The sequence below is a fragment of the Fusarium pseudograminearum genome, chromosome 2, assembly GCF_000303195.2.
Source record: "Fusarium pseudograminearum CS3096 chromosome 2, whole genome shotgun sequence".
Lineage (NCBI taxonomy): Eukaryota > Fungi > Ascomycota > Sordariomycetes > Hypocreales > Nectriaceae > Fusarium > Fusarium pseudograminearum.
In genome coordinates, this window is record NC_031952.1 from 8,383,611 (window position 1) to 8,402,059 (window position 18,449).

General features: G+C 47.8%; 9 protein-coding genes across 9 annotated transcripts, besides 4 other annotated features; 5 read left to right on the plus strand and 4 right to left on the minus strand.

The window, feature by feature from the left end:
* Nucleotides 1–402: 402 nt before the first annotated feature.
* Nucleotides 403–2,369, plus strand: FPSE_10812 (uncharacterized protein; the record flags this gene model as incomplete). Its single annotated transcript, XM_009263929.1, has 4 exons — nt 403–567; nt 617–635; nt 685–1,034; nt 1,089–2,369. The coding sequence occupies 4 exons, from the start codon at nt 403–405 to the stop codon at nt 2,367–2,369; spliced, it is 1,815 nt and encodes a 604-aa protein (XP_009262204.1).
* A 78-nt stretch (nt 2,370–2,447) lies between these two features.
* FPSE_10811 (uncharacterized protein) lies at nt 2,448–4,115 on the minus strand (the record flags this gene model as incomplete). The annotated part of the gene is made up of 1 exon (XM_009263928.1): nt 2,448–4,115. The coding sequence occupies one exon, from the start codon at nt 4,113–4,115 to the stop codon at nt 2,448–2,450; it is 1,668 nt and encodes a 555-aa protein (XP_009262203.1).
* A 1,019-nt stretch (nt 4,116–5,134) lies between these two features.
* Nucleotides 5,135–6,759, plus strand: FPSE_10810 (uncharacterized protein; the record flags this gene model as incomplete). Its single annotated transcript, XM_009263927.1, has 5 exons — nt 5,135–5,154; nt 5,206–5,481; nt 5,535–5,753; nt 5,803–5,941; nt 5,989–6,759. The coding sequence occupies 5 exons, from the start codon at nt 5,135–5,137 to the stop codon at nt 6,757–6,759; spliced, it is 1,425 nt and encodes a 474-aa protein (XP_009262202.1).
* Nucleotides 6,760–7,122: 363 nt separating this feature from the next.
* FPSE_10809 (uncharacterized protein) lies at nt 7,123–7,660 on the minus strand (the record flags this gene model as incomplete). The annotated part of the gene is made up of 2 exons (XM_009263926.1): nt 7,123–7,578; nt 7,637–7,660. 2 exons carry the CDS (start codon nt 7,658–7,660, stop codon nt 7,123–7,125), a joined length of 480 nt encoding a protein of 159 aa, XP_009262201.1.
* Nucleotides 7,661–8,529: 869 nt separating this feature from the next.
* FPSE_10808 (uncharacterized protein) lies at nt 8,530–9,198 on the plus strand (the record flags this gene model as incomplete). The annotated part of the gene is made up of 1 exon (XM_009263925.1): nt 8,530–9,198. The coding sequence occupies one exon, from the start codon at nt 8,530–8,532 to the stop codon at nt 9,196–9,198; it is 669 nt and encodes a 222-aa protein (XP_009262200.1).
* A 418-nt stretch (nt 9,199–9,616) lies between these two features.
* On the plus strand, nt 9,617–10,481 carry FPSE_10807 (uncharacterized protein; the record flags this gene model as incomplete). Its single annotated transcript, XM_009263924.1, has 3 exons — nt 9,617–9,788; nt 9,908–10,365; nt 10,416–10,481. 3 exons carry the CDS (start codon nt 9,617–9,619, stop codon nt 10,479–10,481), a joined length of 696 nt encoding a protein of 231 aa, XP_009262199.1.
* A 245-nt stretch (nt 10,482–10,726) lies between these two features.
* On the minus strand, nt 10,727–12,003 carry FPSE_10806 (uncharacterized protein; the record flags this gene model as incomplete). The annotated part of the gene is made up of 2 exons (XM_009263923.1): nt 10,727–10,903; nt 10,954–12,003. 2 exons carry the CDS (start codon nt 12,001–12,003, stop codon nt 10,727–10,729), a joined length of 1,227 nt encoding a protein of 408 aa, XP_009262198.1.
* A 1,344-nt stretch (nt 12,004–13,347) lies between these two features.
* Nucleotides 13,348–13,369: a repeat region.
* Nucleotides 13,370–13,447: 78 nt separating this feature from the next.
* On the minus strand, nt 13,448–14,991 carry FPSE_10805 (uncharacterized protein; the record flags this gene model as incomplete). The annotated part of the gene is made up of 4 exons (XM_009263922.1): nt 13,448–13,795; nt 13,853–14,624; nt 14,683–14,800; nt 14,859–14,991. 4 exons carry the CDS (start codon nt 14,989–14,991, stop codon nt 13,448–13,450), a joined length of 1,371 nt encoding a protein of 456 aa, XP_009262197.1.
* A 976-nt stretch (nt 14,992–15,967) lies between these two features.
* Nucleotides 15,968–15,988: a repeat region.
* A 200-nt stretch (nt 15,989–16,188) lies between these two features.
* Nucleotides 16,189–16,220: a repeat region.
* Nucleotides 16,221–16,359: 139 nt separating this feature from the next.
* Nucleotides 16,360–16,402: a repeat region.
* A 683-nt stretch (nt 16,403–17,085) lies between these two features.
* On the plus strand, nt 17,086–18,287 carry FPSE_10804 (uncharacterized protein; the record flags this gene model as incomplete). Its single annotated transcript, XM_009263921.1, has 3 exons — nt 17,086–17,238; nt 17,292–17,513; nt 17,574–18,287. 3 exons carry the CDS (start codon nt 17,086–17,088, stop codon nt 18,285–18,287), a joined length of 1,089 nt encoding a protein of 362 aa, XP_009262196.1.
* Nucleotides 18,288–18,449: the final 162 nt, after the last annotated feature.

The window sequence follows — 18,449 nt, forward strand, 5'->3', positions numbered from 1 at the left end:
CCGTTACGAACATAAGAGACAAAATTATTAGGGCAGCTTATGCTACTTAGACTATGCTTCTTAGAGTATTTATTTATATACCCTAAGACTTAGGAGGCCAACTTTTCTGCTACCCACTAGCCATCCCATGATTATTCCCGGCAATCAGATATCTAGATAGGTATCAATGATGCCCTCCAAATACGCATCGGACAATGGGTCCGAGGATCGGCGACTTAGACGAGATCATCACAACATTTGCAATTACCCCGCCATTCAACGTCCCCTCCCCCACGTACAAGACACCAATATTCGGACTTGACCCGAGGTTACAAGACGATTCGGTAATTATATACTTATAACCCTCAAGGTCCCGATCTTGAAGTCATTCATTTACCAAACCTTCTAGTAGTCCAAGTAGAGATGCCACTTCCTACAGCTTCCATTTATGAGCCGCCGTCGGCTGGCTTCAATGGCTTCCCTTCTCGAAGAAGTGTCGTTCACAGCACTGAGGGAATCGTAGCTGCACCTCAACCTCATGCGGCGAAATGTGGTCTTGAGATCCTCAGAGCTGGAGGAAATGCTGCTGTAAGATGATACTCTCAAAACATGACAGCAGGATACTAACATAAGATAGGATGCAGCTGTCGCAGTTGGTATGTACCTCAACACACCTCTCACACTCATAAATACTCACCACAACAGCCGCCGGTCTTAATGTCACCGAACCTGTATCAACTGGCATCGGAGGCGACATGTTCCTCCTGTACTTTGACGCCGCGACGAAGCAAGTCAAGAGTCTCAATGGATCAGGTCGTTCAGGCGCAAAGCAGTCCCTCGAGACAATCCGTAAAGCTCTCAACATCCCCGACGGTAAGATTGGTGAGATTCCAACGCATGGCGTCCACGCTGCAACGGTTCCCGGAGCTGCAGCCGGTTGGGTCGACACCGTTGAGAGGTTCGGAAGTGGAAAGCTTAGTTTGAGCCAAATCCTTGCGCCTGCTATTAAGTTAGCTGAGAATGGGCACCCTGTGTCTGAGATTGCTTCTCATTCGGTATGTCAATGGCATCTTAATGATGTAGGTCGGGGTATGCTAATTGAGATGTAGTGGCAAGCCCAGGAAAAACTTCTTCGTGATGCCTCTCCCAATTTCGCAGAAATGCTCAAGCAAGACCCCTCCGCACAAGACGGCGTCAGAGCACCCCGTCCAGGCGAAGTTTTCAAGAACCCAACTCTCGCAAAGACCTTTCGCGCACTGGCGACAGAAGGCAAGAAGGGTTTTTATACCGGTCGCATCGCAGAGGAGATTGTCAGAGTTGTGCAAGACCTAGGCGGATACCTCGAACTCGACGACTTGAAGCACCATCTCGAAACAGGCACACAAAACACAGATCCCATCTCTGTCAAGTTCCGCGGTCAGGGACTCGCGAGTAAAGACCCCAATGGAGGTGTTGAGCTTTGGGAGCATCCGCCCAACGGACAAGGTATTGTTGCGCTGATGGCCCTTGGTATCATTGAGCAGCTGGAAAAGCAGGGCAAGATTCCCACGTTTGGACCTGAAGACCATAACTCGACCGTTTATCTGCATGCTATTATTGAAGCTCTGCGTCTGGGATTTACGGACGCGAGTTGGTATGTCACTGATCCTGATACCACCAAAGTACCAACAGAGGGCTTGATCTCTCCTGAGTACCTCGCCGAGCGGGCCAAGATCTTTGACGCGACAAAGGCCCATGATGGAGTTCAGCCTGGAAATCCCGATTTTGTATCACCCGCTCTGCGAAGCAGTGATACGGTCTACTTTACCGTTTGCGACGCTGCTGGCAATGCTGCTTCGTTCATCAACTCCAACTACGCTGGTTTCGGTACAGCGATTATTCCCAAGGGTTGCGGATTCACTCTCCAAAACCGTGGCGCAAACTTCTCTTTGGATGAGAAGCATCCTAATAAGCTTGAGCCGCGCAAGAGACCTTACCACACAATTATTCCCAGCATGGCCACGAATCTCAGCGACGGATCTCTACACTCTGCATTCGGTGTTATGGGCGGATACAACCAACCTCAAGGCACACTCCAAGTTCTTCTGAACCAAGTACTATTCGGTCTGAACCCTCAACAAGCACTTGATGCTCCTCGTATCTGCATTGGAGCCGGTATGCCTGATGAGGGTAACGTGCTGGACTGGACTGTGCATGTGGAGGAGGGTATCTCGGATAAGACTGTTGAGGAGTTGAAGGGGTTGGGACATAATGTTGTTGTACTGAAGGATTGGAAGAGGGCTATGTTTGGAAGGGGACAGATTATTAGATATACTGTTGATCCTGATGGAACGCCGGTTTGGTCGGCGGGTAGTGATCCTAGAGCAGATGGCGCAGCATATCCTCAGTAACCTGGTGATTGGACTACAATATTGCAATGTTGAATCTGTATATTGAAAGTACGGTATATATCTAATATATATGGTATCTTAGAATATAATGATTCTAGTTTGCTCCATCTTGCTCATATCGAACGTACCATCATAATAACTAGCCCTATTCTGGTCATGTGGCGGCAATAGCTTCTTGGCCAAATTGCCACAATAGACAGGTCTCACTATCCGGTACCCATAGGAGTACTTGCACAGGAGAAGAGGTTCTACCGCACCACGAACAGCCCATAGCTCATAGTCACTGTTTACCTCCAGCCCATCCCAATCCCAGCCGCGAACAACGAATCCCCGAGAGCCTTGGAATGTATACGAGCTGTCACCGTTTCTATAGAAGCCATCATCTAGAAAAACGGCCCATACCTGAATGGCCGTGATTTGTGTTTCGGGGGGGTACTGAGGATGCGGCAGTTGCATGAAAACGGCGTCTAGCGATGCTGGTGTGATTCCATCGGGCTGATAACTCACGAATCTAGGAAATGCATAATCGGATACAACGCTTATGCTGGAACGACGTCCAAAGCTTGCACTATCCGTCCAGTCGATTGCCCAGGAAGGCAATGTTCCTCTTGGATAGCGGTAAAAGATTTTGTCTCGATCTAGATACGATAGTACCATCAAGCTGTCCTCGAATAGTATGATCTTCTTGGTAGTCTCCACCACAAGGTCGTTTATGGCAACATTGCCAGAATAGTCGGGAACGATTCCATAGCCGGGTTCAGCGAGACCCAGAATTGAGTAAATCTTGTCCCTTGTATCGGTGGCCTGGCAATTCTTCGTAAAAGACAAAAGAACTTTGAGGTCAGTAGTCCTGGACTGTTTGAGTTTTGCAATCAGAAACCCCCTCATTTTGGACATGGTGCTTTCCGTTTTCTCTTTCTGGAAATGGCCGTTAAGTATTACGACAATAAATCCAGGTGGCGGTGTCTCTGGGCCTGGGATTCCTGCGGTCAAGATAGCGAAGTCTAAGTAAGACATTGAATGTCTTCCATAAAGAAACGTTGCTTGTGTGGACACGATGAATTCTTGAAATACCCAGGCCCTGGTCCACCACGGGCTCTTAGCAACACCAAGTGAGGCAGCCCAACGCTCTTCGAAGCCCAGCTCAGTTTTATGGTGGTCACCGTAGAAGTGGCGCCAGGAAACGCGTTCCAGCTCTAGGTCGAGTCTGCGCATAACGAGCCATCTCATGTCTTCCCCGTGTGCTTCGGGGGTTGATAGACAGATCAGTGTTTGTCGTGCTTTCTCGTAAATGTCTCTCATGAATCCAACCTGGTGAGATCTTTCCGCTAGATCGAACTGGTTGATGCATATCTGATCGACCCAAAGCAGCAAGTCTTGCTGATCGGCGTGTGTCTGCCAGTAGTGACGAGCTTCCATCAAGGCATGATGAAGATTGGCAAAGATGTTGCATCCAGAACCGTTAACTTTGATAGGTCTCGTATTTCTCGCACTGCCTGCACAGTAAGAGAGGGCGAGATACTGTTCCTGGACGTCGGCGAGCTTTACAGTTGGTAGCAGTTCGCATTCGATGGAACCCGACCCCGAGTCAGGAAGGATCTTGAGGAGACGGATCTCTCTTTCTGTAGTACTAAGACTCTGATACGGTACTTGAGAGACAAAGTCACTGTTCTCGGGGGTGCAAAAGATGTCGTGCCCAGGGAGCTCGCGGGTCGCGGCCTTGGTTGACGGAATTGTTTCATGCATGGCTAACAATGGCACAGGTAAATACAAGTCTCCTTGGACCAGGTCTTGATAGTTCTTGGATCCTTGACCCAAGAATAATTATATTTTGGCCGTGATTTCAGAAGGTCAGCATTGAGAGATAAGCCTTGTAAGGCATAGTAGCACTGCCCAATATTTTGTAATTGGCATGATTGGTTCGCAATTGCCTTATGTGCTATGCAACCAATAAACACCTCCCACGTTCTTATAGAGATCTTGAGATACTCAACGTTCTTCAAATTTATTATTACTCTGAGTGATAGGATATAAATCTACAAAATACCTGCTTTGATGCCTCTCCAATCGAGTCTTATCTATCTGTTTGTTATTAATCCGCTCGAACAGCATGGTGTTATGTGACTTAAAGGGATAGTGAACCAATAGGAGTCATAAAATATTTCTTTAATTAAACGAACATAGGTAGGTGAGCTTGGGAGAGATAGCGCATGGGCAAAAGGTCAACATGGGCGTATACACCAGTGTGCTGGGTCGGCCTCAGGGTATTAAAAAGATTGACCGCTGGAAGCATAAGAGACGAAATTAATAGACCAGCTTATGCTATTTAGACTATGGTCTTTAGGCTATTTATTTTTGTAACCTAAGACTTAGGAGGTTAACTTTTCTGCTACCCAGTAGGTCGGCAACTCCGAGAAAAATGCCTATGCAGCGGCGTATGTTCTTGGCGCTCTCGGTTTTTTGTTTCATGTGGTTGTAACGTCTAATTTGGTGGTCATCCATTGCCTTATTCGTACAGCTGAGTTGCTGCTGGAGCTGGGGTTGCGAGGCAGACTCGACATGAACAGCCAACAAGCCAATCACTGCATGCGATTTTTGGTCAACATAGGGGTTTGCAGAGAAGGTCAAAGAATAAATTCGAACGGCTGGAGCCTAATTAATTAATACCTACAAGTATATATACAAGTGTATGTGAGACTTAGTAGTTTTGTTCTATGACCAGTCAGCGCTCACGCATGCGATAGACCTTTCAGCGTCTACCAACCATGAACCAACTTGGCTGCGAGTGCTTGCTTGACCGGCATTATGCTATCTTTGCAGATACTAATTCAATCAGTACATGTACATTAAACGATGTCAAAAACAAATTGAAGCGAAAAACTCGTGGCAAGGGAGTTAATGGGTTCCTGGGAACTCTTGAACATATCCGCACACACTACAAGACAACAGATGGCATAGCTGGTACTCAACTCCTTCAATTGAACAATGAGAAAGATCAACGTGGTTTGGTAGAAATGGCGCATGCTTATCTCTGTGTTTTCGGACATGGTCATGCTCACTGGCCTCAAGGTAGCAAGGACGGCACATTGGAGTATCCACGAGACGAGAAACAGTACACTCCCCCCACCAACAATGTCGAATGGTACCTGCTGACATGAGTGACAGGATTTATTTTAACGTTCTATGTCACTTTATCAGGAAGAACATGACAATCATTCATAAGAGGATACGTTCTAAGCGACCACGAGATGAGGACGGGGTCTTGATGCCTAGACCTCCGAAGCGACGACGTCGACAAACGCCCGAGAGCGAGAGTCCCCCTCTCTTATTCGATCCATCGCCTCCATTATCTCCGTCACCACCTATACCATCTCTCTACGATTCGTGAGTATCCCATTGAATGCATTTCCAGCACAGGGGCTTACATACACAGGAGCAGTGACGAGAGTGACACTCTACTGCCCTCTTCTCAAGACAGCCATTCGACTACTATATCTGAACAAGAGGCAAGACAAGACGTATACCAGATAATCCCCAGGGCAAACGAAAGTCCTGATGAGCTAGCTCAAGATGTGAGACCACAATTGACTGTTCTGCACCTTCACTAATTGTTGTCTAGGATGAGCAGCGACCAGCGGTACAGCCCGATCTACAACAGCGATATGTTAACAGACTAGGAGATAAACACGGTAACATCAGCAGAATCAGTCTCGGTCATCAACCAACTCCTCGCGGACCACGCACTAATCTCCATGAGCGCAACATCTCGATAGGAACAAAGACAACACCCAGTGTCAACCGACAAAGAGATGCCAATGCACCCCCGCCATCATCCTTGGATACTGACAGCAATTCCCAGCAAACGCAAAACCCTGTTAGTGACAAGGCAAATGAGGCTGAAGAACCATCGAGTCAAAACTCGATTGAGGATGTACCACGAGTTTTTGGAGCCCTATTGGTACACCCAAGAATGGCTGTTCCCGAGCCAGAGGTTAAGATTGACCTGGTAGTCACCTACGATGTCATCCCAGGCCTCAACAGGCTATTCCGATACAAGGATTACATCTTCAAATACTCCTTGAAAGGGTTCCTAGACGCAGTCAATTGGCAGAATGAACCCGAAGTGCTTCTCGTCTGTCTGCAAGCCCCAGGTACATCCCCAGCGATGCCCGTCCGGACCTGGATAGAATGGGTCTTTAAGCGCGACGAGGATAAGTTCCAGCTTGTACTGCGCAGGTTCAAGCAGATCTATCTGGATCTGAAGTATCATTTTGCCCGTGTGAAGATGGATGCTGTGATTGAGATTGCTTTTGAGAATATGGTTGAGGGACATACGCATAGCCATCTTGTTGACGCTTGGTGTGGAAGAGCGCCTGCTGGGAATTTATAGACGGATATAAGTATCTGGAAGAGCTGGGGATCGAATTATAGACATAGACATAGACATAGACATAGACCATATAGACTTTGATTGAGACACCGTTTTACACCTACCAAGTCATGGTCAATGCCAGGTAATAAATATCCTTTTCCTGCCTACCAGCGGGGATTGAGTTTGAGTCTGGATGCTACGTGCAGTCTGGGACCTCCAAACCATGCAGACATATTCACCTCTCCGTGCTTAACTTGATGGCGACACCAGTAATCGTACCTTTCTATTGCTTCTTTTTCTGTACAGTCCGTAATCTGCCATACAGTGGTATCCATCCCATATTACATCATGAATATTCATACACTCCCAATTATTTATCCTCTATTCCTTCTGCTCAGGCTCTCCCTCAAGAATAACCTTCTTCTCGTCGAAAAGCTTAGCCAAGTCACCATTCTGGTGCATAGACACCAGAATATCCGTTCCACCGATAAAGTCCTTCTCGACGTAGAGCTGGGGAATCGTGGGCCAGTCGGAGTACTCCTTGATACCCTCGCGCAGCTCAGGGTCCTCGAGGACGTTGAAAGCGGCGAACTTGTCGGGGTTGACGCCCTGAAGACCGAGGATCTGGATGGCGGCGCGCGAAAAGCCGCACTGGGGTGTCTCGGGGGTTCCCTTCATGAAGAGCACGACGGGGGCGGAGGACACGGCTTTGTCGATGGCGGAGCGGGTTTGGTCGGAGAGGAGGCGGATTTGGAAGGGGGATAGAGGAGCGATGGGGGCGCGGAAGGCAGAGGCCGTTGAGCAGACGGCCATGGGCCGGGCGGCTTGTCGGAGGGACTAGATGGGTGAGTTAGTTGTTGTCGATGGCAATGTTGATGGAGCGAGGGGTTCATACCGATGCTACTGTTCGCGCAAACATTGTGAGGGCTGTGATGGGGAGAATGTGGTGGGAGAGAAGCTTCGCAGTTGGTTTGTTCAAGATGGTGGAAGTTTTGGACGGGATTAGCGAGTGATGTCAAGGATGTTCCGATGCCGATCCCCGGAATTCAGGGTGGCGCTGACACGGGCTGTGGCCAATTAGCGATGAGGTAATGGTGGCTTATCAATCTTGCGACCTTCAACTTGTGAAGGCATTGTGATGCGCGAATGATGAAAGATCACATATCGTATAATTCCATCATGTCTTTATGGTTATTAGTCTTTGTTCCGAATGGTAGAAGCTTATCGCGGGATGCGTTAGTTCCATTATCACGATGAGTCAAGGTCAAGGGTAGGTACGCGGATTTTACAGTCTGTCAATCAAAAGAGATGTTATCCAATTATTAATGTTATTAATTAGAGAATTCTGGTGAGCAATCTATCATGAGGATTACCAATTGTACCGAGCAGTAAAAATATCAGAACATGCCTACGTACTTTAACCTCCGTCTGCCAAAGGATGTTGTTCAGTTGATGATATGATGCTTGGTGGGGTGATGGCATCGCGGGGTCTTTCAGCACACCAAAAAATAAATAATCATATATATTAATCCCATTTCGCATCAAATATAGGTTTCACTCTTGGTAGATAACATCGAATTGAAGAATTGATCGATTAACTTGTCACATTTGTCAACAGCGCAATACCACCCAAAGCCGAGGTCATATTCGACATCACTCCACACTGTAGCGCAGTGCCCTATCACATCTCACCAAGCCCGCTGACAAAACCACCATCTCATCTCACCACTTATACCTTCCATGCTTCACACCATCGAACACGGGCACGACGCCCATCACGAACACAAAATGCGCAACTCAACAGAAACTCTTGAACTAGCTAGAAGCGACGGCAAGCGCCACATCCTTCTAGCAGCCTCAGGCTCTGTCGCGACAATAAAACTCGTCCAGATAATAAACGGTCTCAAACAGCAAGAGAACATCTCCATCCGTCTCATCCTGACTCAATCAGCGTCAGAGTTTCTCGCCGGCCAAAGTCTTGAACAGCCCACCGTGGACCAGGTATCTCGTCTACCACACGTAGACGCCATCTACACAGATGCCCACGAGTGGGCGCAGCCGTGGAAGCGCAATGCGCCCATCCTGCATATTGAACTGCGGCGCTGGGCGGATGTATTGGTCATTGCGCCTCTGAGCGCGAATACGATGGCAAAGATTGTAAATGGACTGTGCGATAATCTCTTGACGTCTGTTGTCAGGGCGTGGGATACTACGGGTAATGTGGACGGAGTGAAGAAGAAGATTCTGGTGGCTCCGGCGATGAACACGGCTATGTTTGCGCATCCTATTACAGCGACGCATATCAAGGTGCTGGAGAAGGATTGGGGTGGGGAGAATGGTTGGTTTGAGGTTTTGCAGCCGATATCCAAGAGTTTGGCTTGTGGTGATGTTGGGAATGGGGCGATGGTGACTTGGGAGAGGATTGTGGAGGAGATTGAGAACAAGATCAACACTTAGGGCAAAGGAGCGATGATGAAAAAATGAGAGGCGAAGGTATATTCATATTTTTTGTTATGGAGTTGAAGGATGGGGAACAAAATGAAGGACAGTCTCATTAGTCGGTATCAAGGGAGATTGCTAAAGGTCAAGACAGCACACGGATAGCGAGTACCAAAATGCATTACAAGGGCCGTCAATCAATCGAATTGATCAAAACTGTCTGAATTGTCTTTTTCAGAGTCAAATCATTTGTATTAAAATGGCAAGAGGTGGATGTTGGTGCTGTCGAGAATGTCCCGTTCCTTCCTCATCCGTACCTTCCACTGCGACGACCCGACGAGCTGCGAACTTCCGCCTGGTTGTCGGACACCTTTACTCTTCACCACATCAATCTCATCCAACAGATTAGCAAGCATCTATTTGTTTATTTGCAGTCATGGCGTCCACGATCCGAAATCGTACCTCGACTTTCGTCAAGCGCGAAGACGAGTACCCCTCAACCCTACGAGCTCGCCTGCGCGACGACCCTCCACCTCAACGTTCCCCCTCAAAGCCCGCTCCATATGACAATCTATACCAGCAGGTTCACGCCTCTCTGGGAAATTACAGTGGCAACTCCAAGCGAGGAAAAATGATGGTGCAGGAACCGGAGAGCAACGACCCAGCTACCCAGCTTCGAGGCGAGTCGTAACGCAAGACGTTAGAAGGCATTTCTAACAAAACATAGGATCATATGCACGCATGGGACTAGCCATACATGAGTCTGCGACTGAACACCTCGAGAAAGCACACGCCGATGTCCAAGCCGAGATCAAAAGCTTCGCCGAAGAATCGCCGAAGACACTGGCGCAAAGCAGAGACCTCTACGCCAACATTGAGTACCCACTGTCAAAAACCCTTTGCGACTCGGACGACCATCCTCGAGCAAGCCTCGAAGTCCATCTGAATCGTCTCAAACAAGATATCGCTGCGGCAAGGGAACAAGTTGTTCGCCTCAGCGCCGAGTGGGAGGAATGCTGTCGCACTGAAGAAGAAGCGTGGGATGAGTTCAAGAATGGGCTAGAACACCGCGGTCGAGGAGCGAATGGTATGGATCAGGAAACTAAAGCAGCAGCTGAGGAGTTCAAGAAAGAAGCCAGGGCTATTGTTCAGGCCAATTGTCAGCTGTTGGACGAGGTTGACCAGGTATGTTGCGCTTTCATCATCAATTGGGAGATACTAACTGATCCCGGCAGGACTTTAAAAGTAAGATCCAGGAAGAAACCCAAAAGATCATGGCGAGTTTGCTCGCTGGTATTTGATCGATGTCATGTAACGACCATGTACGATTGATTTGAAGGATGTCAGCACACGCTCAACTGTCATGTAGCTAGGGAACTCAATTAATTGATCGTCTAGTTCATGTCTCATTAACTATCTGCATCCCTGTCTTTATCTGTATATCTTTAAGAACCAACCGGTCTCTTTTGTGTATTTCCCGCTAAACGCCGTTCCGTAAATCAACTTTTGGTACACTCCTTTGCGAGTGCACGTTTATCGGACCATTTTACTGCTTCTTCTCGGGGATGACAACGCCCCAGGGGTGCTCGGTGCGACCATACATGATGTCGCCCAGCCAGCCCTTGACCTTGTTGGTCACCTCACCGGCTTCGCCCTCGGCGCCCATGGGGATGTTGATGTCCTTTCCGCGGTGGTGAATCTGGGAAATGGGGCAGATGAAGTACTGGTATAGTTAGCATAATATTCTCAGCGAAAGATTGATGTAAAACTTACGGCAGTGCCAGCGGCGAAAGACTCGAGCAGACGGCCCTCAGCATCAGCCTCCATGACCTCAGAGATGGTGTACTTTCGCTCAGTAATCTCATATTCATCACCAAGACGCTCACGAATCAGCTCCAGACAGCTGCGACGGGTAACACCGTCGAGGATCAGCTTGTCGTCAAGAGGAGCAGTGATGATCTCCTTCTTGCCGTCCTTTCGCTTCCAGACAACGAAAAAGTTACTGGCGCCAGCTTCAGTGCACTCACCCTGGGATCCGTATAGCCAGAGAATCTGGTGGAATCCACGGGTTCGCGCATCTGCCGTGGCGAGCAGAGATGGGCCGTAGTTGGCGCCCACCTTGGCGTAACCGAAACCGCCGACCCAGGCGCGCACCATATCGTCTGGGGATGTGTGCAGGCGCATTCCACCGGGGGGAGCGTCCATGCGTGGCATGAAAGTCACAATGATGTACAGGAGGGCTTCCTTGGGAGCAGAAACACCAAGCTGGGGAGCAGTTCCAATGACGGTGGGGCGGATGTACAGGAAGCTTCCTGCGCGGTCGGCGGGGAGCCACTTGGTTCCGTCAACGGAGAGCAGAGAAATCATGAGCTTCTCGATCTCGGAGGGCTCAAAGCTGGGAAGAGAAATACGGGTAGACGACATGCGAAGACGAGCGGCGTTGCGGTCAGGACGGAAGATTCGCAGCTTTCCATCATAGCCGCGGTACACCTTGAGGCCCTCGAAGCACTCAGTCGCGTAATGAAGAACGGAAGCGGTGGGCATGAGGCTCAGGGGGCCGTAGGGCTTGAGTTCGGGAGCGGCCCAGCCGGTGGATTGCTTCCAGGCGGCGAGGACCATGTGGTCGGTGGCGATGGTCTCGTCGCCGGAGTGGGCGTTTGCTTCATCGGGGACGGAGCGAGGGTTTTGGGTGTAGGTGTATGTGAGCTTTGAAGCGTCGAGGGGAGCTTGTGTGGTGGTGGCAGCAGGTTGGGCGTGTTCTTTCTTGTGGATGGCTGCGGCTGTCAGGTTGACGTCCTGGGTTTCGACGGCGGAGGGAGCCATGATGGAGATGTGTAAGTGATAAGAGATAGTAGTTGGGTTGTGTGTGTCAAGAAGAGAAGAACCAGAGTCAATGGATAAAGAAAGAGAAGTAAACTTTATATAAGCAAACAAATTAAAAATTAAAAAAGTTTAGTACTTTGTCTATATACCTATCATTTTCCATATCAATCTTCGCGGAGAAGACGAGTCACGAGTAGTCGAAAAAAAAAGATCCGCCCCCGCCGAAAACCCCGGATAGACCGTCTCTGCCCGCGCGGCGCTCGGTTCCGGCGATGTGGGTTTCGTGGAAAAGTTGGTGTTGTTTTTTCTTAATGATCCATTTTTTAGATAATGAAAAAAAAAAAAGATACAGAGAGATACCTGGTCATGCGCTTTGGTTGGTATGCAGATGATAGGTAGCGCACCAACTTGGGTCTGATGGTTGTCACACCTCAACCCCCTGGGGATGTGGGAGAGCCGCTAGTTATTGGGAGGGGTCGAGATGGGGCTTCTGGAGGGGTTCTGGAGATAAGATGGATGGGCTTCTATGCAAGGTTTTTTTGTTGCAGAGTTTAACCATGATTGACAATTGATACTGTACATATCAATGGTAGAGGCGTTGCTAACTCTGTTGGCTAGGTAGATACAGTGATTGATTACTTTCCTCTTCTGTTGTAAACTGACACCTAACTATTTGGGTGCTTATCGAGATCGCTTACACGCACTGCATGTCTAGTGAAAATGCGCAACCCATCAGCTGGTCCACGTACCTTGGGTAGACTGTGTCTTGTATGACTCTGCGGTGTAACTAAACGTATCCCCTCCGAGCGCGGAATATTGCGTACTGTACCCGTAGCTACGTCCAATCTATACAATTGACAGATCAAGCCTTTTCTCCACTGCAAGGGCGTAGGGCGCGGATAAAAAGATGATTGCTTCAAACAATTGGTAGATGGGCAATCAGGAAATACAACGTCAAAAGAGTCATGTGTCCAATGAATCCCTGTCTATCAATTCTGACACAAAGAAAATACCTTGCTTTATCGCCGTCCCCTTTTTTCACTGTATGGTATTCTTGGCATAACAAAACAAACTGCGGAATTGGTGTCGCTGTCCGCCGCTAACCGTCAATTGCCTTGTGTCGGTTGTCATGAGGTCATGCTCTCCGTCAATTGGTAACTTATTTCTTATACAGGAAGGCCGGTACTGTACGAGACGTTTTTGACAAGGTTGCATTGCATCTGGTTCGTAAATAGAGGGTGTGGGAGGCGTGGCTTTGGTGTCATGATACTACAGACAATGCAACTTAAGCCGAGGACTCGTCATTTTTTAAAAGAGGTAGGCTATCATGATCAACTGATTACCTTTTTTTTTTTTTTTTTTAATTCCCGGGCCGGCCTGTTGAAAGACCATTAGCCCCCCATCTAGACCGCTTGTCCGCCACAATTAATTACCAGGTACTCATTCATGCCCTGTCAGCCTCTCTCTGCTTCTGCTCCTCCTCCATAATCTCCCTGTCGCGAGCTGCTGCTTCGGCGCCGGCCTTGACACCCTTGGCGCGCTGTCGCGCCTCGTACATGTCGCGACTCCTCAGGATGCGCTGCACAATCTCTCCTGCGTTGACATGAGAGAAAGCGTGGGTGCCGACTTGTCGCATGATGCCCATTGCTTTGGGCGCAGTGTAGGGGTCGTATGTGAGGGGCATGAAGGATGTCGGGCCGTGGTAGACGGCGTCTGGGGTTCCGCGCGGGAGGGTAGTGAGGTAAGTCTTTGTAGGAGAAAAGGGAGCGCCAAAGATGACGGCGTTGATGTACTGGGTTACTCTGTTAGTATATCGTATTCTAGATAGGTAGGGAAAGGGAATGCTTACCTTGCATTGCAAAACGCAGAGACCGCGCTCGAAAATGTTCATGATGGGGTAGTTGATGCCCTTCCACTGGTTGATGACCTCGTCTTCGTGGACGCCGACAACAACATACGCGGGGGGGTAATCCTCGCCCTTGCCCTTTCGCTCGTTGATAGCCTGCTCAGAGAACCAACCCTCCTTGCGCGCAAGCTCCTCCTCAGCCAGAAGAACCTGGCGCAGAAACTCGATGTGACCGCTGGAGAAGAGATCATAACCTCCGTCGACGTACACCACGCGTTGTCCAGGCTTGGGACCAGGTCCTTCGATGAGCTGGCGGAAGCTGCCCCTCTCCTCGTCGGCGTCCTCTGACTTGGCTTCCTGAGACGCAGTCCAGAAGAACACCTCGGCGCCGGGTGCTTTTCCTGAGGCATCAGTGGCGTATAGCCTCATGCGCTCCATCATTTCTTGGCCTTCTACGATGCGCTCTTCGGGAGTGCCATGGCCTTCAACGCCGGCGAGCTTCTTCTCGAGGGACTTGATGAAGTGCGTCTTTGTGCAGAGCAGCATGCGGCCTACGAGGTCGGTGGTCGAAATACCAGGGGAGCGCTTGACAACCTTGAAACGACCGGCCTCCTTGACGAATCGGTAGCAGTCGTTGCCATCGCTATCGGAGGTGATGTCGTCGCCGTGGACGACGTATTTACAGCCGTAGTGGGTGATGTATGGGAGGTAGGTGACGTAGGGCGCGTTGGCGACGGAGCGGGTGACCCAGCGACAGGCGTCAGTAGCAGCGACTCTGGGAGTAAAACAGTTAGTCGATGGTATAAAAAGTGTCGCTGAGAGTAGGCGATTACCGTTCTGCTAGAGTCATGACTGTAGGACCCTTGTTGGCGAGGATGGCCTCGTCGGAGTGAACACCGGCGTAGAGCTCATTTCCTAATTGGCGAGCTTGGACGATGGCACCAGCGTGGCCTGGGAGAGTCAGTGGGTGTTTGGTGATGTTTGTATGGAGGTAGGAGAGAGTAAATACCGTGATGGAAAAAGTCAAAGCAGCCATCGACCCAGATTCGGCCTTCTAGAAGCTCAGGAGCTGGTTCACCCTCGAGATTGAGGGCATCTTGGTCGACAGGGACGGAGGGGTTAGTGGGGTCGATAGAAGCCATAGTGATGATGGTGGCGAAGAAATGAAGGAATAGTTAAAAGATGTAGTCTATAGTGTTTAAGAGAAGTCTAGAGTAAGAATGTCGAGTATAGAAGAAGAATAAAAACAAGTTATGATGTATTTTCCAAGAATTATCAGTGACATAGGGGTCTTTGACAGCTGAGGGTGATACGTAACTCAACTGAAGCTGTTGGGGCAGAGGTTAACGAGTTTTAGCCAGATTAACTGTTTTAGTGAGGTCTGATTGGCCCGTTTAGGCTTTGACCTTCTGTGACTTTAATGAGTTCGGCAGCTCGGCATGATTAGCCTTGTCGTGTTGCTTGGATTTGCGTATTAAAATCCGTATTATTTGTGCATTAACATCCATATTTATAGTCACAGTAGGATTGTTATAGGGAAACAGGAATAAAGTTGCACAAAAAGGTCACTTTCACATGCAAACATGATAACCCCCCACAGCGGGTAAATCAATCTCATTTATGATCCATGCTTTGAGGATTCAACAAAAAAAAACATGAGAGTCTGTGACAAAGGGGTAAAATAAAAAGACTGTGAATAAAGAGAGATGATCCAATACTTTAAACACTCGCTTGAGGATGATTGTAAACTAAGATCAGCATGCGACAGCTGTGACGACTCGGTAGAATATTCCATCTCCACTGTAAAGTTTAACTCCTGATTGTACCTTGAAGGTGTCTCAATTGGCACAAACTTGCGTCATGAGTTGCATGAGGCTCTTTGATGGATGCAGGTACTTTTAGTGGTTAGTATAACTAAAAAGGCAATTTTACCTTTCGCTTCCCTATATTAAGAGTTATAAAAATTAGGGCATAAAAATAACCTTATTCTTATATAATAGAAAAGCACTACTTAATAGCCTACTCCTTTTTCTTCTAGTATATCTAATAAAACATTAAAATCTAACTTATCAGTTAGCTTACTTAGCTTATCTTACCTTAATCCCTATTACTAATACCTATATTAAATAAAATATAATACTAACTAAAAGACTAGCTCTCTATAGATAAGACCTTACTTATTATAAAAAGACTATTATCTTTACCTATATAATTAAGCTTACCTCTGTAGATAATAATTATATTATCTATATAAAGGCTAAGGCTATTATAGATATAATTAACTATTAAAATATTAAGGTAGCTATCTTTAGCTATACTTTAATTATAGCTATTAGGTCTTATAATAGTAATTATTTTTATTAATTATAAAGTGAGAAAGCTAAATTATAAATACTTAATTATATCCTTTATAATAGTTTACTAAAGTTAAGGATAAAATAAGACTTCCTTAATAAGATTAAAGACTTAAACTATAATAATTAGCTTTTTAACTTATTAATATAAGCTAGAAAAATAAATAAATAAAGGTTATAATAATAATAAAGTAATAAAGGTATGGTTTATAGTATATATATAGGTTATAGTTTAAAGAAGATTAATAGGTTCTTATATAAAGGTAATTTTACTCTATTAAGCCTAGTAAATTAAATCACCTGACCTAGACCAAATAAACGTAAAGTAATCATATGATGGATGCAGGTACAGTTTATTGATCAGATGAGTTTATTTTGCAGTTCATTATCAGTGACCCTATGGGCAGCAGTAGCACTAAACTAAAGTATCCCGCTACCTGGTTGTCATCTGCCAAACAAGAGTCTATCCTCAACACACGTGCTCACCTTTTTCATCTCGCGACATTTTGCTATCTTTATTCCACTGCTATTCCACGCGATATAATTCCATCTAACTTGTTATACTCACCGAATCCTCAAAATACATCACCCTTAAACCCCTAGTCCCTGCATCTGGTCTCTATTTCTCCACACTACCTTCGGTCCCTGCCCTCCACGTTTCCGATCCATTGGCTCCGATCTTTACCGTGTTCGTGAACTACTTCGGGCCAAGATGCCCCGGACAGGTCAAGTTCACCACCGCAGTAGTCAAGCCAAGCCATTGGGGTAAACCGCGCGATCATACTCTGCAGCTTAAACGACGACAAGGTCTTTGAGGTATATAAGATGCTTCTCCTCAATTCGAGCCGAGGCAATTGAACTCTTCGTCGTCAACAATTCATCATGAAGTTCACCACTATCTCTGCCGTACTCACCCTCGCTCCATCTGTTCTCGCAGATTGGCATTTCGCAAAGGGCAAGGAGATCAAGTATACTTCTGTCGAAGGTTTCTTCAAGCAAGATGATCTTGCCACCGATCCCACCACGTTTGACTATGTACGGCTTTCTTTCCGATACTCAATTCGTGCATATACTAACCGACAATCCAGGCTGATTGGAACTTTGGTCTCTTGAACCGCACATACCCTACAGACCCCAAGAACCCACGCAAAGGCTACAAGACGCAATGGGAGCGCTTCGAGCAATATGTCAAGCATCTCAACCGTAATGCCAGTCGCGACAGAACCCGATACAAGGTTCTAGTCATGGGCCGACACGGTGAGGGCTATCATAACGCTGCCGAGGCTTACTACGGAAAGGCAGCCTGGAACGTAAGTCACCATTACCCTAGACTTCTGACGGGTGATTGTATTAATGACAGTAAAATACAGTGTTACTGGGGTCCTCTCCCTGGCAACGGTACATCGGTCTGGGAAGATGCCCTCCTCACTCCCGCTGGCGTTGCTGAGTCTCACAAAGCAAATGCTTACTTCAAGTCACGCTTCGAAGACGAGGGTATGCCGTTTTTCGACAGCTACTATGCTTCTCCTCTGGCGCGCTGCGTCCAGACCGCCCATGAAACCTTCACTGGCATCAAGTTTCCCAAGGACAAGCCTTTTGTTCCCATGGTCAAAGAACTTTTGCGCGAGGGTATTAGCATCCGCACGTGCGATCATCGCAGCAACAAGAAGTACATCAGCTCTCTGACCCCCAAGATCAAGTTTGAGAAGGGATTCAAGGAGCACGACCCATTCTGGACTGGTGTCAAGGGCGAGACGGACGAGCACCAATTGGAGCGAAGCAAGGAAGCCCTGGACGACATTTTCACCAGCGACAGTGCTGCTTGGATCAGCATCAGCAGCCACTCTGGCGAGATTACCAAGCTTCTCCAGGCTTTGAACCATCGCCCTTTCCGTCTTGCGACTGGTCAGATTATTCCCGTTCTTGTCAGGGCTGACGTCGTGGTTGAGGAGCCTACTTCTACGTTTGCTTCTTGGACTGCGGAAGCGACTTGCAATGCACCTCCTGTGACGAGCGTGTGGCCTGGTGGTTGTGTTTGCTCTAGCACCGCTACGTTGGCTTCTACACCTGCAAAGGCGACTTGAGATTATTACAAAGGGAATAATTGTTGATAAACTAACGAGTACATAGAGAATACATAGATGGCTTGACTAAGACATAGGAAAATATGACAGTGTGCATGCATACTCAAGGAAAACATGGCAGTGTATGCGTCCATCCTCACGGCTTATGAACAATCTTGCCGC